General features: G+C 33.1%; 4 protein-coding genes across 5 annotated transcripts; 3 read left to right on the top strand and 1 right to left on the bottom strand.

Moving 5' to 3' along the window:
* Positions 1–52: 52 nt before the first annotated feature.
* Positions 53–1135, bottom strand: LOC101205379. Its single transcript, XM_004150163.3, has one exon. It carries the CDS (start codon positions 990–992, stop codon positions 450–452), a length of 543 nt encoding a protein of 180 aa, XP_004150211.1. The 5' UTR covers positions 993–1135; the 3' UTR covers positions 53–449.
* Positions 1136–8809: 7674 nt separating this feature from the next.
* Positions 8810–9637, top strand: LOC101210966 (abscisic acid receptor PYL12). Its single transcript, XM_004151668.3, has one exon. It carries the CDS (start codon positions 8983–8985, stop codon positions 9499–9501), a length of 519 nt encoding a protein of 172 aa, XP_004151716.2. The 5' UTR covers positions 8810–8982; the 3' UTR covers positions 9502–9637.
* Positions 9638–11740: 2103 nt separating this feature from the next.
* Positions 11741–15088, top strand: LOC101207534. Its single transcript, XM_011659379.2, has 4 exons — positions 11741–12082; positions 12496–13584; positions 13668–14612; positions 14701–15088. The coding sequence occupies exons 2-4, from the start codon at positions 12550–12552 to the stop codon at positions 14749–14751; spliced, it is 2031 nt and encodes a 676-aa protein (XP_011657681.2). The 5' UTR covers positions 11741–12082; positions 12496–12549; the 3' UTR covers positions 14752–15088.
* A 962-nt stretch (positions 15089–16050) lies between these two features.
* LOC101205850 (protein MALE DISCOVERER 2) lies at positions 16051–21782 on the top strand. Of its 2 annotated transcripts, XM_004150165.3 has the most exons (14): positions 16051–17211; positions 17374–17831; positions 17944–18076; positions 18275–18346; positions 18457–18600; positions 18709–18852; positions 19085–19183; positions 19288–19349; positions 19443–19898; positions 19986–20176; positions 20285–20417; positions 20515–20672; positions 20761–20955; positions 21067–21782. In XM_004150165.3, the coding sequence occupies exons 2-14, from the start codon at positions 17732–17734 to the stop codon at positions 21325–21327; spliced, it is 2148 nt and encodes a 715-aa protein (XP_004150213.1). In that variant the 5' UTR covers positions 16051–17211; positions 17374–17731; the 3' UTR covers positions 21328–21782. The 2 variants fall into 2 exon arrangements, with proteins under 2 accessions (XP_004150213.1, XP_031739238.1); XM_031883378.1 differs by lacking the exon at positions 18457–18600.
* The last annotated feature ends 710 nt before the right edge of the window (positions 21783–22492 follow it).

Raw genomic sequence — 22492 nt, 5'->3', positions numbered from 1 at the left:
GTAAAATGGGAAAGAAATGAAAGGAAAATGATGGGATAAGAAAATGGGGAAAGAAAAGAAAAGAAAAGAAAGGTAGATAATTGGAGGCTGTACAATCATATCATCATATCACAATCACTCAAAATTATGTTCATGCACATACACACATGACTTCTCTCTCTACAAGCACTCAAAATTCTCCACAAATTCAAAAAAATAAAACTCTGGAAATTAATTAAGCATAAATCTGTAACTAATGAGATTTAATTACCACATTAGGTCTTAATTAAAATTCAGATCCCTCTAGAAAAAAAGTTTTTTGCTAAAAAATTTATTTATGAACGATCATGATATGTAGAAGAAATGGAATTTAATTATGATGATATATATATTTATGTTTAAAAAAAAAGAAGAGAAGAAGAAGAAGAAGAAGAAGAAGAAAAACCCACAACCTGAATAGCCGTTTTTTTTTAGATATCACTGGGTGATTCACAAATGCTTTGTAAGTGAGGTCTCCAGACACCGACACGGCCGCGCCGCCGTTCGCGGTGGGTGGAAGCTTTGTCGGAGAGTATTTCGGAGAGGTAGTGATCGGAAACGAGGAGATTAGTCATGGAAATGCTGTTGGTGGTGGTGTCGGGTACGGCGGAGGCGGTGGAGGCGGCGGTTGTTGTTCGATGATGATTATTGGAATATTCTCTCTTCTTTCTTCGGCGGGGCTTGTCGGGGTCGGGAGGGAGTGGCATGAGGAAATAAATCTTACCGCGTTGGAGGTCAGCTTCGGGTGGGACGATGACGATCTTGGGGAGGGCAGAGGCGGCGTCGTGAGCGGCGGAGGAGGAAGGGGAGGAGGGCTTTTTAAGGACGTGTTTAGGATGGGCTTTCATGACATCGGAAGCTTTGATGGAGCCGGTGATTTCTTCGACGTAGCCATTGGAGTGGACTATGCGAATTACATCAAGAGCTCCGCAAGGAAGAATGCAGGATATGCAGCATCTTATGCTATTTTTCATTGCCTTAATACAAAAAAAGGAAAAAGAAAGCAAAAAATTTTAAATTTAAATTTTGAGTTTGTTTTGTGTATTGGAGGAGAGAGAGATTAATGAAATATTGAAATATGGGAGAGGAAGAGAGAAGGGAGAGAGATGGAGAGAGAGAAAGTAGTTGTTCTTCATTTTCTTCTTGATCTCTCTTCGTTTTTTCGTTTTTTCATTCTTCTTTTATTTGGTTTTTGTTTTATATTTTGGTTGCAACGAACACTACATCTGTCTTGGAAAATGTCAAGAATGAAAGGAGGTTTTGACTTACTTTCTAAGTTTCAATTACGTTTTTACACTTTTTTGTTTATGTTTATATTTCGGTGAAATTACCTCAAATCCACATAACTCTCCGTCTCTCTCATTCTCCCTATCACTCTCTCTACTCTCTTTCACTACTCTCTTACACTATTAATTACACTAAAATTAACTATTTAACACTCTAACCCATCACTCTTTTTTGCTCTTATTTATTTTTACCATTCTTCTCTTTCACGCTGTGTTCATCTCCGGCCTCTATTTCTATTTCTCACCTACTAAGAATCCACATACCCAGACGAACCCATTCTATACCAAAAAAAGATCCTATCTACAACATAAACTCTTTTCAACAATATTTATACATGAGAAAGAAACAACCGATGAAAATTCAGTGATGCAGAAGATTCTATTATAAAAGGCTTAGTTAAAATGATAGAGAAAGAAATTGGAAATAAGAGAGAGAAGGGGAATTAGGAGCGTTTTAATATTTTGGCTAATGATAACATAAGCGTGTGATTGAAAAATTTTATTTTCAACTTTTTATAGGGCTTCTTATACAATTGTCTTATATTCACCTCTTCCTTTCCTATACAACCTTTATGACTTTTAAGTTAACATTACAACCTATAATTTAATTATTTTTAGTGTTTTATTTTGTTCAACAAAAAAAAAAATTGTTTTATTTAAATTGTTTAATCTCTAATAAGTGGATAATAAGCATGTAGTACATGATAAAAATCTATAGATCAAAGAGAGTAAAAATTAAATAAAGTTGTAAAAAAAAGTTTGCAAAGTAGACTCTATGTTTGCAAAATTTTGTTTTTCCAAATGCCTTACTACATTTTCTATGTGGGGGATATATGTGCTACCTATATTTATTTCACTAAAATTATGAAAACAATAAGATATTTTTTCTTTCTTAATTTATTTTCCATTAAAGTCTTCCCCTTCATTCGCTAGCTAACTACTTCTTCACTAAATTAAAGAAATTAAATCATGATTTTGTTGTCTTTTAGTTTTCATCCACTCATAATATTTCAAGTTTTAAGTAAAAAAGAACATCATATCAATACTCAATCAACTACCCACAAAAGTCAATAATAATACTTCATGAGAATTTTTTTTAAAAAAAAGCTTTTAAAATAAATTAGAAAGCAAAAGAGAGTAATCGAACCACAAAGGGGTAAGTGAAAAGAGTGAAATCTTCACATAAAGCATTGGAAAAACGTAATTTTTCTTTAAGGGATGAATTAATAATTGAGCATAAAGATGGGAGTTTGGGGTTTGGGAGATGTGAAGGAATTAGGACCCTCTTTTTTTTTCTCTCTCTCTCTCTCTCTCTCTCTCACCAAGTTCAATAATTTAGGGTTTTGGGAGTATATCTATTAGCTTTGGGGGGTGTTTTAGTTGGATCGATGATTAAGACAACCAAGTGAGTGATAACACAAGATCCCATTTTGTGATTCAATAAGCAATGTGACAAGTGTCAAATTGTGATTGGTTTCCCAACTTATGTGAGAGAAAAAATTGAGGACTTTGAAACCCTTTTTCTTTTTTGTTTTGGATGTTTATTGAAAAAATATATATCTATATATATATATATATTGTAGATAGAAGAGCAAATCTTATGTGTATCATCTTTCAATATCCCCAAGCAACACCATGTGAGACTTTGTGCCATATTCCTTGGAAAGTGAGAGCTAATTGCACTTTTTTCTCACTTTCATTCTATATTCATACATAAATTTCTCCATCTTTTTTCTCATCATTCCATCTTTTAACTTGTACAATAAAGATAATCGTTAAAGTTATGATAATAATCATCTTTAGTTTACTATACTGCCAAATATAATTAATAACACGATTCTCATGTACAATAGGAAGGTAATCATTAAAGTTACGATAATAATAATCATCTTTCATCTACTATAGTACCAAATTAATAACGTGATTTTCATGTACTTGGTTTTTTTGATTAGACACAGCATAATTAACTTACATAGGGATTAGTTTTGAACAGATGTTAAGAAAGAAATGTAAGAATAAAAGAGAGAAAAAAGAAAGAAAAAGATTAGATTGAGAGATTAAAACCCTCAAATAAAAAAGGTGGTTGATTTGAATTGTATTTGTCACATGTAAAAAGGTGGATATAAATAGATAAAAAGATATATGAAAGCAAAAGGAAGAAAATGCAAGCATGCTCATCACCTTCAAACAAATAAATTTTCAAACTGATTGATTTGATGCCTTATATACAATTGTATAAATATCATCATATTGACCTCATAGATGTCTCTAGGCCCATCCCATCGTTCATCTTTCATCTTTCAGTGTACTAATGAGTGTCCCCCCACAGTTTTATTTAAATTCTATATAAATTAAAGTGTGTGTGTGTGTATATACATATATATATAAGAATATACTAATACAAGGTATAAGCAAATGTAGAAGATATATAAAAAAGTAAAGTTAAGGGTTTTTGATTGGGGTAATTGATTTATATATAGTTATGTCCCATCCATATATGTTGTGCCCCCACCGGTCATTTAATAGGTTAAGATGGAGATGTAGATGTTAGTGGGCAAGAAGTGAAGTAATAGGAAAGGGGAGGGTCCATTTTAGAGCCTCCTCACATGGATTACCATTCTTATCCTTTTCTCCCACCCTTCCCTTCCCTTTTATTTATTTCTCTAAACTTTCTTCTAATAATTCTTCTTCAGTCTTTCCCTCCATCTATTTATTACATACTATCTATATTTTGATTTTGAATAAACTTTTCATATCCATAAAATTTAGAAGCTATAGGTATAACTTAGGTGTAAAAGTTGATATAGATCTAAGATGGCAATAGAAGATACATAAGATGGAAAGAAATATATATGTGGTATGATAATTATGGATGGTATGATACATAAGATGAGAAAAGGATGGGAATTTGAATGAGAGAGAAGGGTGGAGAAATTGAAAAGGGTATTTTGGTTGAATGAATATAGAGAAAATAAAAAGAAAAGATTGGTATAAAAAGGAAAAGGAATGAAGGGAAAGTAAAAGAAGAATAGAAAAAGAGGTTTATTTGTTTGGGAAAGCTCCAAAGGATGGACAGCTAAATTGGACCGGGTTCGTATTTTACGGAACCCTGCCTGGGTAACTCCCGTCCCCACCCCCACCCCCAAAAATATTAATAACAATAATAAGAGTCCAATGAATCCCAATTTTATTTTAAAATCAATTTTACACCAACATTTGAAAGGAAAAGTGAATCCTGTATCAAACACACTCTAAAATGGGAACACTTACTAGTTCCTCCAATGCATCATTTTATTCTCTCCTCATAAATGTATTAGTTTTTCTTGAATTGAATTCTATTATTTTAGGTAATTTGGTACTTTGTTGGAGGGATCATTAATAATAATATTATTATTTAGAATGTTTATTTTATGAAATAAAACTATTTTTATTAAAAGAGAAAAGAGAAAAGAGACGACGAAAAAACATATAGTCCATGTTCTCTGTTGTTTTGTGATTGGTTTTTTCTTGCAGAAAAATAAAATGAAAGTATGTATGATGATAATTCATTGTCTTTGTATTCTGTTTTTTGTACTAAAAAACATCAATCGGTTGGTGATTGTCCAATATCTTTATTCTATATCTAACTTTTTAACGACATATACTTCAAATTCCTTTTTCTTTCTTTTTCTTTTTCTTCTTATTCCTTATGATCTTAAATGTTTATGTGGTCATAAATACAAATCTCACACTTTCATTAACTTTTCTCTAAACCAAACATTATTTGGACTGCAAAACAATACTTCACATACAACCATACACTTTGTGTATATAAATCTATTTTTTCTCTATTATTCTTAATAAATGGAATAAAAGAAAACAATACCATTTTTTTTTTTTTGTTCTTTACAATATCTTTTCTATAAAAATGATTTTAACTAAACTATTTATGCCATTGGAGTTTGGTTACATTTTTGTTATAGTAATTTTAATCATAATGTGTCATAGCTAAACTTGAGAAAAATATCTTCAAAGTTCAAATAAAATCGACGAAAAGAAAAATATCTTCCAGACCAACAAACAAACTAGAAATATGTAAACGTCGTTGTGAATGTTTTATATATGAATATGTCAACTTGGGTTAGAATAGTGTGATGCACTTAGTGTCCCAATGTAAATTAAATTGTGGAACATGGTTGGATAGTCCCACATAAGCATGAGATGAGATGAGATGAGATGAGGGGGAAATGTTGGGTGGCCTTTTGCTTTGCTTTTGCTTTCCCAAAACTTCATTCTCACAAACTCTCCCCCTCTTTGCACCTAACACAACCAAACAATCATCAATGTACATAAATAACTCATAACTTCTCCGTCTTCTTCCTATCTATAGTATATAGAAAATGATCGAGGAAAGAAATTTTTTGTTTTCAATTTTGTCCTTCTTCTTAGTCCATTTGTTTGTTTCTTACCTGGGTGTTATTGTAATTTACTTTCTATTTATTTTTTAATTTGAAATTAATTATTAATAAATACTTTGATATTAATAATTTTAACTTTTTATCTTTGATTTAAATTTCTCTAAAACCATTTCCATCTCTTTTATCTCTCACCTATTCACGTTGCACATTCTCTTATATTAACTATTTTGTAATCATTTCAATCTTTTAAATCTTTTCCTTTTCAAATATTTGTGTATATCCAATTATTTTTCTTTTCTATGCATGTTCACAATAAAATGTTAAGGGTATGAAGAAATTAGTCTTCCAACAAGTTTAAATAAATATTTGTGAGTCAATTGCTACAAAAGTTCCCACAAATCTTCATCAACTTTTTGTGATGTTTAGGAGCAACCAATCAACCCAATAAAAAAGATGCAGAGAATTTGACGGGAATTCAAGAATGAAGAATGTAAAAGTGGGAGATTAAGGAGAGAATAGTTAGAAACGACATTTCCAAAAAATAACAAAGTGATATACTGATGCCAAATAACTATTTTTCAGCTTTTAATTATTTTTTTATAGTTAATTAGTATGCTTTTGATGCAAATATGTAAAGTGTGCTTACTACAATAGTATATCATTGATCTTATAATTGAGAGGTCGAAGGAAAAAAATTGTCTTTTTTATTTGTATTATTTCGATAATATATTTTTGTTTAAATTTAATTATTCATTTTAAAAAATATTTAAATATAATTCTTGGAAAATTCGTTAAATAATTATACTTCTAGAATGTGTTAAAAATGTATAAAATATATAAAATTAGTATAAATGTCCAAATAATAATAAGTATGTCGATGACGATGTTCAAAATTCCAATTCATTCAGAAATTTGATGTGTAATTGATAAATATAAAAAATAAACTACTCACATTGATATAAAGTTTGATTAAATGGATTGTTTCATAGTCATACTATCAAATTCTTTATATCATTTAGTTAATTCGATTTATACACGTGCATTAACAAGTCTTGAGTAAAATATCCTTAAATAAAATGAAGCTGAAAAATGTATTTTAAAAATTTATGTTTAAATAAATATTGCATCATACTATTTATATAATTAATTATTTTATTTTTACTTAGTTACATAAAATAAAAAATTAATATACATAACAAGTGCTACCAACTAGTTTATTTAATAACGGAACAAAAAAAATATACTTTTAACAACTAAGTATTCTCAATTCACCATGGAATATTCTTGTATAAAATGGTTGTAGACTTTTAAATACGATTTTATACTAATAAAATTTACTTTTCAAAGATGATAGAGGAGTAATAGAGATTTTTGCATAAGAATTTGTCACTAAATTACACAAGCATGAATGTGCGTCTAAAGCTATTGTTTTAATTATTTAGTATTTTCAAAAATAAAAAAGAAATTGAAGGAACAAATTAAAGCCCTAAAAGAAGGGTACATGTCAGGCCCAATTTGTATTTTATCCGGCCCAGTTTCCCAAACAGCCACCGTCACCGTCAATCTCATATACTATTCGTTCAGATAGATAAATAGGTTTGGGCTTGTTTACACACGCGTCTCCATTGTGTACAAAATGTCTAATTGGTCTCCCACGTATGCATCCAATGCTTCTGACTTGGCTCTCCAAATCTCTTCATTTTTTTCCTACTACATTTTATTCAATCTTCTACCATCCAATATCAATCTCATCCCTAAACTAAAATAACTTCTTTCTTCTTATCTAATTACCCTATATATTCATTCTCAAAAATCAATAACTTCAATTTTATTTCCCCAATTTATCACTATTCAACTAACTCCACAATTCGTATCAAAAATCAATAACTTCAATTTTATTTCCCCAATTTATCACTATTCAACTAACTCCACAATTCGTATGACTCGTACGACGTGACAACTCAATCCAATCCGATTTGAGTTGAAAATCCTATTTGAATCATTTGGTTTATCAATTTGACCAACTCAATAATTGGAGTTGATAAAAAAAAATTCTAACCAAACTTATAAATTTGGTGAACGTTTCACATCGATTAAATATGAGGATAATCTTGAATATATAAGTGAGAACAACTATATTAATTGATATGAAGTATTTTAAGATATACCAAAAACAAAATCACGAAGTTGTATACTCAAACTGGACAATATTATACAATTGTGAAGATATTTGAAGGTTGAACCTATCTATTCTCCAGATTAAATTATACAAATAATTTTTCAACTTCCAATAGATTAAAAGTAAATCTCTAAAGAATTTTAAAAATCCTTGGAGTTAGTACGAAGAAAAGCCTTTAATACTTTGTCAAAAGATTATCTTTTAAACTGTTTTTCAAAAGTTGCAATAATATCATAAGTCTTAAAAGAAAAGTTTAAGATGCTGATATAGTAAGGTAATCAAAATGTTCGAAAAAATCAATTTAAAACCAATTACATAAATACTCTATTTTTTTTTTCATATAAGTACTCTTCTGATCCTTTATTCCATTATCTTAATCCAAACTACTTTGGAAAGAACATATATAAATCAATACTTCAAAAGAAAAAAATTCACAAAATTGTTCCTTAAAAACAAAGACTATTCATTATAGTGAACAATTTTTGTCATTTCTTTTATTTTTGACCATTTTTAAAATTTTATCGTACAGTGAACAATGTTTTTGAATTTTCAAATTTAAAATATATTTTAAAATTTTTAAAAGCTAGAGTTTTTTTCTTTTAGAAAAGAAAATTAAGCCAATAAAAATTAAGGACTTGACACTATATTCAAAGTTGGTTATGAAAAAGTATAACATATATACAATATGTACGTAGGTGTACTATTATACATATTTAAGTGAGCATTTCTAAATGATAGATTTATCTTTCTTTCTTTTTTTTCAAAAAAGGGAAAAAAAGAGATATAAAAGAGAAGTGATGGTTGAAGCAGGGTATGAATGAAAACTATTATACGGTAAAAAAGAAAGAAAGAAAAGGATAAAAAGAAAAGTTGGAATTGAGATACGTCCAAAATCACATGCAGTTCAAATGGGTGTGACATTAGATATGATATTATCATTATTATATATATATATCTATATACTTCGCTTCTAAGTTATACAAAAACACGCCGCCTTCACAAACCATTCATTTTACAAATTATAAACTCTTAACCAACCAAACAAACCAACCTAAATCTTAAACATTATAATTCCTTTGTTCTACTACTTCAAAATATTGTTATGCACTATCACAACCCAACCACAGACTCAATGATCCAGCTTTACCACAGCCCACCCCTCTCCCCCAACCAATGTGGCTCCAGCCTCTTCCAAGTGGTTCACGCCCCTCTCGCACTAGTCTGGTCCATGGTCCGACGTTTCGACAACCCACAGGCTTACAAGGGCTTTGTGAAAAGCTGCACCATCCGCCAAGGCGATGGCGGGGTTGGCACCGTTAGAGAGGTGGTGTTGGTGACTGGGATGCCGGCTAACACCAGCGTGGAGCGGCTCGAGCATCTCGATGACGAAGCACATGTCATGGTTTTTACCATCGTTGGTGGGGATCATAAGCTGGCCAATTACCGGTCCACCACCACGTTGCATGAGAATGGAGACGGCGGAGGGAACACGGTGGTAGTGGAATCGTATGTGGTGGATGTTCCTTACGGGAGTACTAAAGAAGACACTGTTTTGTTTGCTAATACTATTGTCACGTGTAATCTCAAGTGGTTGGCACGTACGGTAGAGGCGCTTCTTTAAAACGCGACTTTCCTTCTTCTTTTTATTTTTATATTTTGTACTATGCTTTATTAATTAGGTCGGTTGCTTTTAATTATTCCTACCCAGAAAAGGAAGGGTTAAATATAATATGGGATTTAGCAATTCTGCTTCATAATTCTCGAGTGCTCTTTTTTATAAAAAAAAAAAAAAAAAGTTATTTTGTAAAATTTTCTAATTCTTCCACTTAGAATACACTAAGACAGATTCATTTGATTAAAATATGCATTATGTATGTGAAGAATGTTTAATATATACAAATCCTAATCTTATAAAGTTGGATAGAAATTCTGGATCACATAAGTGTGAGAATAAATAGGGTTATATGCAAAAAAAGGGAATTGGAATAATAAAATTTGTTGGAATTTAATTGAATTCAATTAGAGATATTTTGGGCATTAAAGACAAATTAGTGGATATTTTCCATTTTAGAAAATTTTTAGTTATTTTTAATTTGATTTAATCTTTATTAATGAGGTATTTAGAAAGTTAAAAAATAGTCGATCATTATGGATTTTTTAGTTAATTTTACTAATTCAAATATTTTAAAGAGAATTCAACATCTTATCTGCTTTAAATCTAGCTAGCTATATTACATATTATTATTACTTTTTGTCCCTTTGATGCATGTGTATTTCTTTCCTTTTGCACAATTTCCACTTATTCAATTTATTTGTACTTTATCGCTCTATACAATATGAACTTTCTTTTATATAAAAAGTAAAATATAGGAAAATATCAAAATAGCTTACATCATATATATATATGGTACTAAAAAAATATCTCTCTCAAATATCAACTCTTTCAATGTCACACATTTAGCTTGTGTTGATGGTGTTGGCTCATGCCTTCGTCGAACAAAAGCTAACAGTGGGTCAAAGAGCTTAGAACAATGTATAATATTAATTTCCAATTTGCATTCCAAAAAAGAATAAGGAAAAACAACATTCTCAAATTTTAATACATACTTCAATGTATCCTACAAATATCTTATTTGTAAGTTTTAGATATTTAAAAAAAAAAAAAAGTTTTAGATAGAATTTAATTTAATTGTTTAAAATAAAATTATAAATCAAACCTAAACCTATACATGAACTAAAATTACATATCTAAAAAATTCAAAACTAAAAATGCATGGACCAAATATACATATTTTTCATAACTTGAGGACGTAAAATATATTTTATTTCTTAAATGTTTGAATTAGATATGAATGAATACATCTCAACCATCTTTTCCATATATCTTCTGTGCATATTTATTATTTTTCATATATCTTTATACATCAAATCAAATTAATTCCTTTAATAAAAGAAAAGAAAGTTTGCTAATTAATTAATTATGGTAAGATATTCAATTGGAGTGTTGAAAATTGAATAAAAGTTCATAGTTTAACTTGTTTTAAAAGTTGGGAAAATTAAAAGAAAAAACTTAAATTAATAAGAATCTGAATTAAACGTGGCAATTAGTAGTATTAATTAATTTGGAGGAAGATGGAATGTTTGGGGTTAATGTAACAAATTGTGGGATGCATGTGATTGATTCAACCATATATTTAATTTCCGCAATCAAAGGCAGAAAAGATTAACAAAAGGATCACACACACAACCTTTGAAACTTTTCACTAAACTAATCAAAATCAAAATCAATTTCATCATTATTATTATTTTAAGCTAATTCTCAACTCATCCAATTTGATTATATATTTCACCAATAATTTTAAATCCTCCACCGTCCATTTCCCTTTGGTTTTATTTACAACCCTCCAAAACTATATACATATAAATACACAATTTTCTAAAATCTATGTTTTATTTTCTCTTCCCATATTCTTAAATAATTCATAGCTCCTAATAGAAAATAACAAAACATATTTTATATTATTGGAATACATCCAAACATGATACATGATATGACATTGCATTGGTTTTATTTTATATATCTAATAAGTTAAGAAGGTAGATCTATGTGTTAGGTTAGTGATGACAATGGATAATATGTTTATTGATATAACATTACTTTTTTGGATCAACTTTAAGACAAATCTATGTAAAAGTTAAGCATAGATTAGATAATATAATACTATCGTCGGAATATAATGCAGAGAGTGAAGGGAGGAGAAACACAGTACTAAAATCCTCAAACTCCAAAGTTTTAAATATTGTTTTAAGAAAACTGGAAGGCAATAATGATTTAATTAATACAATTGTATAATAGATATAGTTTGTTTTCGAATGTATAAATTATGATATCCAACGGCGAAAAAGGAATAAACTGGTGGAGAGTGATGGAAGAGAAAAGTGAAATGGAGCAAAGGGCCAAGAAAAGTGCACTATCAGTATCAATATCAACTCTGTTCCTCCCTCAACTGTATTTCTCGTGACCACAAGGCGAGCAATGAGCTTTTACGAAAAAGAAAAGTCCAAAACAGAGAGCGCGTGAAAAATTGAATTGAAACCTCTATCATCGGCGTAAAGCAACGAAAATCCATGCTCACAAATTTCCCCTAACTACACGCCATCATTTATGCACACTCTCTCTTTCTTATCTCTTCCACTTACTGGTAAAACCCATCATCTCTTTCTCTTTTGTTCTCTTCTTTTTTCTCTGTTAAATGTGTTCATTCTCTGTCTTTCTTTTCTTAAAATTTGTTTTCTTATGCTCTGTGCACATCGCTTCAATTTCTCTCTCTTTTTTCCCGTTTCTTTTCGCATTTTGATTGACTTTTAGTGAGTTCTGCACCAAATTCTCATCTGGGGTTCGCTTAATTTTGGGGATTTTGATGATTAATTGGTGGCTGACGAATTTTCATTTCTGAATTTCATTACTTGATTACTGATTGTTGTGGTGTCTGATCGTACAAGGGTTAACTTACAACCAACCCAGAACGTACAAGGGTTTATTCAGTTTGGCTTTATTTTCCGGTCGAAAATTGGCGGTGTTCGTGACTTTTATTTACTCTCTTCTTTCTTGCAGCCTTAATTTGGTAGTTAGATTTTCTTCTCTTAGTTCTTGTTTCTTGGGCAAGCAATGGAGGAAAGAAAACTCAATTTTAATGCTCCACTCATGTCTGTGAGGCGATTTTCCAAGGCAGCTAGTTCTATATCTAAAGCGAATGAGAAAAAATCTGAAAATTCCCACTTTAGTAGACGGAGTACCTTTCCGGTTTCTAGACCACAATTCAATTTAGATCAAGTTACAGAACCAGTTGCAGTTCCTTTCTACTGGGAGCAGATTCCAGGAAGAGCTAAGAATGATAGCGGCTCGGCCTCACCTGAGGTTCACCTGCCTCACCCGCCTGAGAGGACTTGTTCTACTCCGAGGCTTTCCTTTGGGACGGCTTTGGATGCTAACAAATATAGCTCAGAAATGGAAGCTTGTCATCAAGATGGGTGTGAATCATCTTCTTCTAATGCCATTGTTGTTAGATTAGAGTCAGCAAAAGCTAGCGGTGGGAGGAGCTTGGCATCTGAGAATGATGATGACGATGACGATGATGATTTTTCTGATGCACGTGAGACATTGTCCCTCACTGGTTCATTCTCTGTTAACAATTGTAGTGTTAGTGGTATAAGTGGATACAATGGCCCCATGGTGAAACCGTCGGGAACTTTCCGAACGGATCCTCAAACTCGAGATTTCATGATGAGTCGCTTCTTGCCTGCAGCCAAGGCAATGGTTTTGGAGCCTGCTAAATATTCCTTAAAGAAGAAACTTGTAGCAGTTGAGCAACCTAGACAAGTTAAGAAGGCTGAGAATAGGAGGATTTCTCCTATTAAACGACTTGAGTCTACCTTGTTACTACAGTATGGCAAAGATGAAGTACATGGAGTAGATGAAGTAGATGAAGAAAGTGACTCTGTGGATGATGAATATGATAATTCAGGTCATATATCAGCTAGAGGTTGTGGTCTAATACCCAACATATGCTTCAAAAACTCTTTGGGCCTTCTTAATCCTGTGCCTGGAATGAGAATCAGGACCGAGGCACCCATGTCTGTCACTAAGAAAGTTGGGGGATCAAGTAGAACACTGCACCATTCATACGGCCAGAAGATGAACAAGGTTTCTGTTTAATGAATTATTTTTCTTCCCATTCACTTGCTATGTATGAAAGCATAATTGCTGATAAATTTTACATCTTACAGCATGCTTGGGATGCTACTTACAAGCAAAAATCAGAAGCTGCTGTCGGTTCACCCAAGCTGTTGGAGGTGAAAGATAAGTGGACTGGTGAATCGAAACATTTTTCTTCCTCCACCGACTTGCAAATGAAAGGTAGGTCTTCTCCTTTCAGGCATTCGAGGGCTGCTTCTCCCTTCCGGAATGAAGCATCACGGTCTCCTTGCAGAAGGCAGCCATTTGTAGTTCCTAAAGAAGTTGACATTATCTCCAAATCTAAAGGTGATATAGACTGTCACGATACACCGTCCATTCAAGCAACTAATAAAGATGGGGTTGACATGGCAAATATCCTTATGGAGAAGACACTTTACATAGATACCGCTAGTGTCGCTGGAACAAATCCTCCATTTAATTCAGCCATTTTCGACGACAAGAAGAAATCGGAATGTCCTAATGGGAAGAATGAGACAGCATGTGAAATGAGAGTGATGGAAGAAAGTACCACTGAGGAACCTTCATTCCTAGAAATAAAATGTTTGACTATGGTTGAAGAAGGGAGACTGGAGCGTGAAGCTGCAGAATCTAAAATCAAAGATGCTATTGATGATTGCCTCAAAGTAGGACATGGACTTTATGAAGAAGATCACACTGAATATACTAATTTGGGCTCTGCTGATGAAGAAGATTACTCCAAGGCCAATTATCAGCTGGTCAAAGTTGAAGATCCAGCAAGTGTCAAAGTAACTTCTGCAATATCTTCTCAACCTCCGCCTCTACCAAAGTCTCCTTCCGAGTCTTGGCTCTGGCGTACCCTGCCTTCAGTTTCCTCGAAAAAGTTACTGGCAGGATCAAATTTTGGAAACAAGTTGTATCAAAAACCGCAGAGCCCTAGAACATCAGCCAGTACCAAATGGGAAACCATTGTAAAATCTTCGAATTTGTGTCACGATCATGTTCGCTACTCTGAGGTAATGTCATGAACTCTCAAACACACTCTGTGCATCTAGTTGGAGACGGAGAAGAGACTAATCCTTTTCTTTCTTGGTTTGTTTATAGGAATTACTTCCTCGTGTTTCTCAGCACTCAACAACAGAAAATTTCAAGTAGTTCTCTGCAACACTCAGGTGGGTTGATTGGCTTTGTGTGAAAGTTTATACATCAGAATGGTTTTTAAATTTCTTATAGAATCTTTTTCCCCTTCCTTTCCTCTAAAAATTTTGAATAACTTGAGAGGATTTGAGCTGCCCTTTCCTTTTATGTCTTCTGATATTTATGTGAAGACATGCACGGGGTAGCTGAGGAAATACTCATATTCATATTCATAGAATGAATTCTGTATAATGCAGCCTAGGAATCAATATAGCTGTGAGTGCTGTGAGATAATTGCACTGTATATTTGAAGTAATACAAGTGAATGAAAGTTTGTTCATAAATTGTAGTTTAAGCCTTCTTTTTCTTTGTCACTCCGTCAAGGAGTTTTTGTGCTTGAAGTTCCCACCCAGGGCAATATAAAATCTAAAATCTGAGGTTTGTCAACCCATGGTCCCAAGCAAGAAAATCAATGATTAATTGAATTATAAGGAAGGTTGATATATCAAATAATTTAGTAAGAGTTGAGATTGAAAGGTCTATAAAAAATTCTGAAGTGCAGAGACGTGTAGGCTTTGGATAGATGCATAAAAGGACTCCAAGACTAAAAAGTTGCTAATTTTGATTTTTTGTGTGCTTGATTAGAGCACTGAATTTTAAGGTATATAAAACTTACTTGAACTTGTCACATCGTTGAATTGTATTGTCTTTTTCACATCTTCAACGTCGTGGATTTATATTGAGGAAATCAATAAATTAGAAATAGTAAGTCATTAATTGATAAACCAATATTTTGACTACTATTTTGTATTAGTCTATTTCTAAATTCATGTTCTAAATGGCAACTTTTCCAGCAACCAATCTAACTCTCTTAGGTGCGCTGTAGAATTACTAATTTTGATTTTTGTACCCTCTCAAATATTCTAACAATATAGACAAGTTCTTATGGATATTTGGAAAAGACTATTTGAAAATATTTACAAAATTCATAAAATATTTTCAATGGATTTGTCATTTATAAAAATAATATGTTGTAAGCTCTTACTTTTATTAAATTATGATATTATGAGTAATCACTATATAAGGTTGCTAACATAAAACAAGTTGTTCCTTTTAAAAAACTGGGTGAATGTAATAATTGGACATTATGATTTATAAATATTATTATCAAACGATTTTAATGTTGTGGAATTCACTTTTGAATGTACATTTCCGAAAAGAAACGCAACTTTGTGTTTGATTAGATTCCTTGTTATCAAATTTATATATTTGAAATCAAATTCCCTTGCCAAACGAACACAATCCCAAAACATCTCGTTTAGAACAAGCTCTGTAAAAACGAACTCGAGGAAAAAAAACGAACACACATCAAGAAGGGAAGAAAAAGGAAAATGAGTTTTGGAAGATGGATAATGTTAAACAAAACCACCAGATACGATTGTGAGGACATTTGTGAATAAGGAAAATAGTTGTGACTTTTGACAGTTGAGAGAGGGAGAAGGGGAAGTTTTGCTCTGTTTTTCTGTTTGAATGAAAATGAAGAAGGAGAGGAAATGGGAAGTTTGAGGTGGCAAAATCGAAGCTCCTAGATAATCTATCGAGGGAATATAGTAAAGTTTTATGCTGTGAAATAAATGGAAAACAAAAAATGAACAAAAACAGAGAGAGAGAGAGAGAGAGGTGGGCACGAAAAGAAGGGAAGAAGAAGAAGAAGAAAGGGGGGGAGAGAAATGAAGGCTTGGTCAACGGAACGGAATTAAAAAAAGAATAAAAGAAGATGAAAGCGCGTCCTTTTACGACGGAAATGGAGACCCTCTAAACCACTAATCATCGATTTCCACTCTCTCTCTCTCTCCCTGTCTCTGTGCCGCCGAATGAACAGTTTGAAACGGATAGTGTTTTCCAACTCTCTCAACGGTTTAACCACGCCCACATCCAAGAACATCTAATTATTAATTATATATAATTATTCACTAATTTTGATGATTTTTTTTTTTACGAAAAAAAATCCCATCCCGGCTTGGTGCAAAGCGGAGGGATTGGACAAAGAGAAAGGGAAAACAAAAAGCTGGTAAGGAGAGAGAAAATTAGAGAGAGAGAAAAACAGAGAGACGGAGACAGAGGCAGAGACCTGGTTGAGACCCAGAAGATGGTCGAAGAGAAACTGCTCTGAGATCATCCTCAAGGGGCAGTAATTGAAAAGAAAATTTCAAACAAACAAAATCTTTCTTTCTTCTTTATCTTTTTATCCCATTTTTTCTTTTTCTTTGCTGCCTTTCGTCTTAACATCCTTTTCCTTTTTGTTTCTAATCGACCCACCCACCGACGTTTCTTCTTCCTTACAAAGATTCTTACCAAATTTTCTTTGTGGGGTTCTCTAATTTTACATTTTCAGACAATCCTTGTAATTTTTTTTAACATCTCTGTCAACATCCCAAACGGAGATTCTTCTGCACTTTTTCCTTCCCATTTTTCACGGTATTTACTTTTCTCTCTCATTGCCTTTCTTTTTTCTTTGCTTGCTTGATGATGAGGGTATTCTTTCATTCTGATTTTTTTTTTTTTTTTAATGATCCATTGTTCTGCTGATACCATTTTGTGAAATGTCTAACGTTTGAGTTTGTATTGGATTATTTTCAGGGATTCTGTGGATTCAGCCTTGTTGAGCTGGGTAATGAGCTTCTTGCCGGAAAAGAGTTTGTGAAACCGATTTGAGAAATCAAAATGAGGGACCCTTATACGGTTGCTGGTCGCGGCAGCCCTTGTTATTTCAAATGAATTGTAACATAGGTTTTTTCTTAGTTTAGCCCAATTGATCCATACCAAGTTTTTCCTTCTTCTTCTTCTTCTTTTTTTTTTTTTTTTGTTGTTTTGATCAATACTCGACTCCGGTTTCAAGTGCTTTCGTCGGGGTAGTTTGCATAGAAAACCTGGCGATTCTGTGTAGTCATCATAGCTCTGCGGCTATTGAACTCTGCTGCATTGTGATCACCAAGAAATGGGGGATGGATGGATCCCACAAGCATTTCGGTTTTCAACTTTCTTAGCTTTGATTGTTGTTTCCGGTATTGAAGTTTGTTTCTCACTTAATGATGAAGGTAAATCTTGGTTGTTTGTATCTCTTTTCTTTGATTTTTCCTTCCCCATCAAATGGAGATTGAATTCATATTTTGTTGCCGACCTCGTGGGGTTTCATTGTTGGGAATATAGGATTGGCGCTATTAGCATTCCGAGCTCAAGTAACTTCTGATCCTTATGCTGCGTTTGATGATTGGAACCCGAATGAAAATGATCCTTGCAGATGGACTCGTGTTCATTGCGTCAGTGGCGAAGTGCACAAGCTGTATGCTCTCCAATTTTGAACCATCTTCTTATAGTAGATGTATCACGTTAAAATAACCCAACGAATCATAATATTCATGGTGCTGAGCTTGAATAGTCCTGTAATTAAAAAATCTTGTAGACTAGACATTCCTTAGACAAGTTCTGTTTGTTCCATGTGATAATGAAAATTTTGATGTTTTATCTCTACATGTTGTAGGGATCTGAGTGGTCTTATGTTAAAGGGAACTTTGGCACCAGAACTTGGGAGACTTGTTCATTTACAATCGCTGTAAGTTTTTTTGTCTAACAAATGAAGTTAGTTTCTTAGATTATCTAGATATTGTGGATCCTTACTTAAAACGTGTCCTTTTTTTTTAATACTTCTTTATGCATCGACAGTATTGTCTATAAGAATTGTTTCTTTGGCACCATTCCTCGTGAATTTGAAGGACTAACACAGTTGGAGTTGTTGGATTTGAGGGAAAATAACTTAAGTGGAAAAATTCCTACAGAAATAAGCAGGATTATTAATCTAAAGTACTTGTAAGTTTTAACTTCAACAAATCATTTTTGTGTCTAGATTTCTTCCAACACTTTATTGGCATTGGCAAAGAAAAAGTTTAATTCTAAGTTCTCTGTTAACAATCTCAGGTTGCTTTGTGACAATGAATTTGAGGGCAGTGTCCCATTAGAGCTTCAGAATCTCAGCTCTCTCTACGAATTACAGTTTGATGATGACCTTGTATTTCTATGGGATGCTGAAATTGGCAGTGTATATAGAAACTTTGGTCACTGGTATGAACTTTCTGTCGTTATATTTTCCCCTCAAATTACTTTTCTTTGTACTTGCCTAATGTATGTAGCATGGTCAAATCCAAAGATATTCAATCTCAAAGTTGAGTTTCAGCTAGTTCAATGTAGTTGATGCTAATATGATGATCAATGTCTGAATGTTTTCTGAAATGTTCTACATATCATTGATAGTGTTCGATGTATTAACACTTTATCTGCTCCTTTAATGGGGTAGGATCTGGCAGAGAAATCCCATTTATATGAAAAGTTCAGATGCATCTGCAAGTGAAGATAGTGCATTTGTTCGACACTTCAGCAGCTTGCCAAATCCGCTGTATGTATTTGAGTATGATTCGTCTTTTAATTGTCTGTCCCAAGCATTGTTATAGCAAAGATATTTCTTGTTTGATTGTTGAAATTGCTTGCTTCTTCTTCAAGGCTCAAGCATGGGAAGGACTCTCAGCCTGACCATACGGAAAGTAATGATGATTATCTACCTAGTAAGTACTGAACTTTTGAAAACTTTCATTCATGAACTTTGGAAACGACTCTTTATAAGATATATGAAACTATACTGTCTTGTATTTGAACAGGTTCTGTTCTAGAAGAAGTGGATGACAGTGCACAGAATATTGTCAATACTCATCGGCGTAAGCTTCTGGATGAATCGAGCAACCTTGCAGCTGCACCTGTTAGCAGTTCATTGCCCTCTTCAGATTCAATCAATACCGTTACAAGTTCCAGAAGTAGTGGCACTTTCCCAGCTGTACCAAAGAAACATAAACAGGGAACTACACCTATACCAGCCCCTCTTCCCCATCCCCATCTACGGAATACTTCGTCAAACTTTTCAGATCCACTGACAACTGAACAAAATCAAACTGATAATTCTAGAAATTTCTGGAAGTATGTTATCATAATTGGAGGTGTATCTTTATCAGTTATTTTGGCTACAATAATCTTCTGTATGTGCCGAAGCCGAGGAGTGACGACCATTGGTCCTTGGAAGACTGGATTGAGCGGGCAGTTGCAGAAAGCATTCATAACAGGTATTTGTTTTTTAAAGAAATGAATTGGCTTCATTGTGTATTGTTTTGATGATTGGGGACTTAATTGTGTTTGTTTTTCTTACTTAGGGGCACCCAAGTTAAATCGACCAGAATTGGAAGTAGCCTGTGAGGATTTCAGCAATATCATTGACACTTTTGATTGTAGTACTATCTACAAAGGAACACTATCAAGTGGAGTAGAAATTGCTGTTGCCTCCGTCTCAGTTACTTCCTCTAAAGATTGGTCAAAGAGTTCAGAGCAAACCTATAGGAAAAAGGTTTTCCTTTCCTTTCCTTTTGTTTTAATCTTTTCCTTCACCCTCAATTTCCCTTTGTAGAACTCAAAGATTCAACTTCACCATTAACACCTTCCATAACTTGTGCAGATTGATACGTTATCGCGAATCAACCACAAGAATTTTGTTAATCTTCTTGGCTATTGTGAGGAGGAAGAACCCTTTACCAGGATGATGGTGTTCGAGTATGCACCAAACGGAACTCTTTTTGAGCACCTACATGGTAATTTTTCTGAGGCAAGAATGGGATGCAAATTTTATTTAAGTATTTTGACGCTCCACTTTCTGTGGTTAACATAAATGTTGTTCTTTGTGTTCAGTTAAAGAAGTGGAACATCTTGACTGGGGGGCAAGGATGAGGATAATTATGGGAACAGCATATTGCCTTCAGTATATGCATCATGATTTAAATCCCCCAGTGGCACATACTAATCTCACATCAACATCTATTTATCTAACTGACGATTATGCTGCCAAGGTATTCCACATATAAATCCCCATTTGATTACTTTGGTTACAGTTTGTAACAGTCTTTCTTATCATCATCACTTCCGATGCTTTTTCAGATTGCAGAGATAATTTTCTTATCAAATGGGATATCGAAATATAAGAACGGCAGCAGCCATGATAATGCTGAGCACTCTGAGTTGCCACCCCTCGCCGACCCAGAATCAAATGTGTACAGTTTCGGAGTACTGTTGCTTGAAATCATCTCAGGAAAGCTCCCATACTCAGAAGAACAAGGGCCTCTTGTGAATTGGGTAGGTTCATAATAATAGTCCAAACCTCAAGAACTAAAACAAGCAAATATAGATTTGGTCAAATGGATATGTTTGTTACATAATCTGGTTTTATGTTATGAACATCTGCAGGCTGCAGAGTTTCTAAATGACAAGAGAAGTATTAGCTACATGATTGATCAAAGTCTGAAATCATTCAAAAACAATGAACTGGATGTAATCTGTGAAGTGATCCAAGATTGCATCAAATCAGATCCAAGAATGAGACCAACCATGAAAGACATAACTGCAAAACTAAGGGAAGTGATCGGTTTATCGCCGGACCAATCGGTCCCAAGACTGTCTCCTCTTTGGTGGGCTGAACTGGAGATCTTATCCGTGGAGGCTACTTGAACAACAATAGCAACTACAACACTTGTGTCTCCTTGTGTGTCCATTGTTGCCAAGTATAGTATGTTTTTTCTTTTCTGTGTTAATATCTAAAAACAAACATAGCCTCTTTCAAACTCTGGCTCCTCCCCTGCTATTCATTTGCTTTGCTTCTCAGTCTCTACAACACATGGCATTTGGAAAGTGGAACCCTTTTCTTATTTCTCTTTTTTTTTTTTTTCCTCCTTTTTTTATTGGTCTTTTCATGTAAGCAAGCCCTCACAATTCATTTGATTCAGATTCTTTTCCACAATTTCTTTCTAGCATATGCTGATATTGCAATAAGGGTGTGGGTTTGGAGTTTGTGAAGTAGGGGGGGGTGCTGTTCTTTTCTTTTTCTTTTTCTTTTTTTTTTTTTTGTTACATACTTGGTTGTGTAATCTCTATTTATCAAAGTTCGGGATGTAACATTTCTAATACACAAAGTGCATCATCTCAAATGGAGTGAAATAATACATAAATTTGTTTTTAAAAAAAATCCCACCCTTTTACTAGATTTATTTAGATAAACCCCCAAATTTTTGCTGCTATACCCTGCCCTTTTGTATTGTAACAATTGTTGTTTTAGCTCGTTCCTCTTTTCCAGTTATGTACATTCCTTTTTTTTCTTTTTCAGCAATGCATTTTTTCCTCACCATTTCACAATTCCTAAACTCTCTGCTTTCGGTTACTGTCCTTAACCTCCATTTTTCTCTTTCCCACAAGTAATCTTTCCCATTTTCTAACATTCTATGGCCTTTATATAAACCAATTTTCGTGAACAAACATAAACTTTTACGTTGAATCTACGTTTTAGTCTCTTGTATCTATTTGGTCGTTAATTTTAAAACGAGGGTAATAGATCTATCATTTTCTTAGCTTTTTTATTTATTTATTTTATATAATAGGCTACTGAATTTCAAAAGGTGTTCATTCGTTCAATGCGTTTTTGAATTATTGAATTATTGAATTATTGTATTTGATATTTCCTTCTCCATCACCTATTCAAGTTTCTTACATTTTCACAAGCTCACTGAGCAAAAATTGAAAGCTTGGAATTTGGCTAAGTCAAGGATTTATTAGAAACAAATGTTCAAGTTTAGAGACTTATTAAATAATCTTAAAGCTTATAAGTTTGTTATACAAATTT

The sequence above is a fragment of the Cucumis sativus genome, chromosome 1 (assembly GCF_000004075.3).
Source record: "Cucumis sativus cultivar 9930 chromosome 1, Cucumber_9930_V3, whole genome shotgun sequence".
Taxonomy (NCBI): Eukaryota; Viridiplantae; Streptophyta; class Magnoliopsida; order Cucurbitales; family Cucurbitaceae; genus Cucumis; species Cucumis sativus.
The sequence above is the reverse complement of the archived record's forward strand: the minus strand, read 5'-3'. Positions and strand labels throughout refer to the sequence as shown.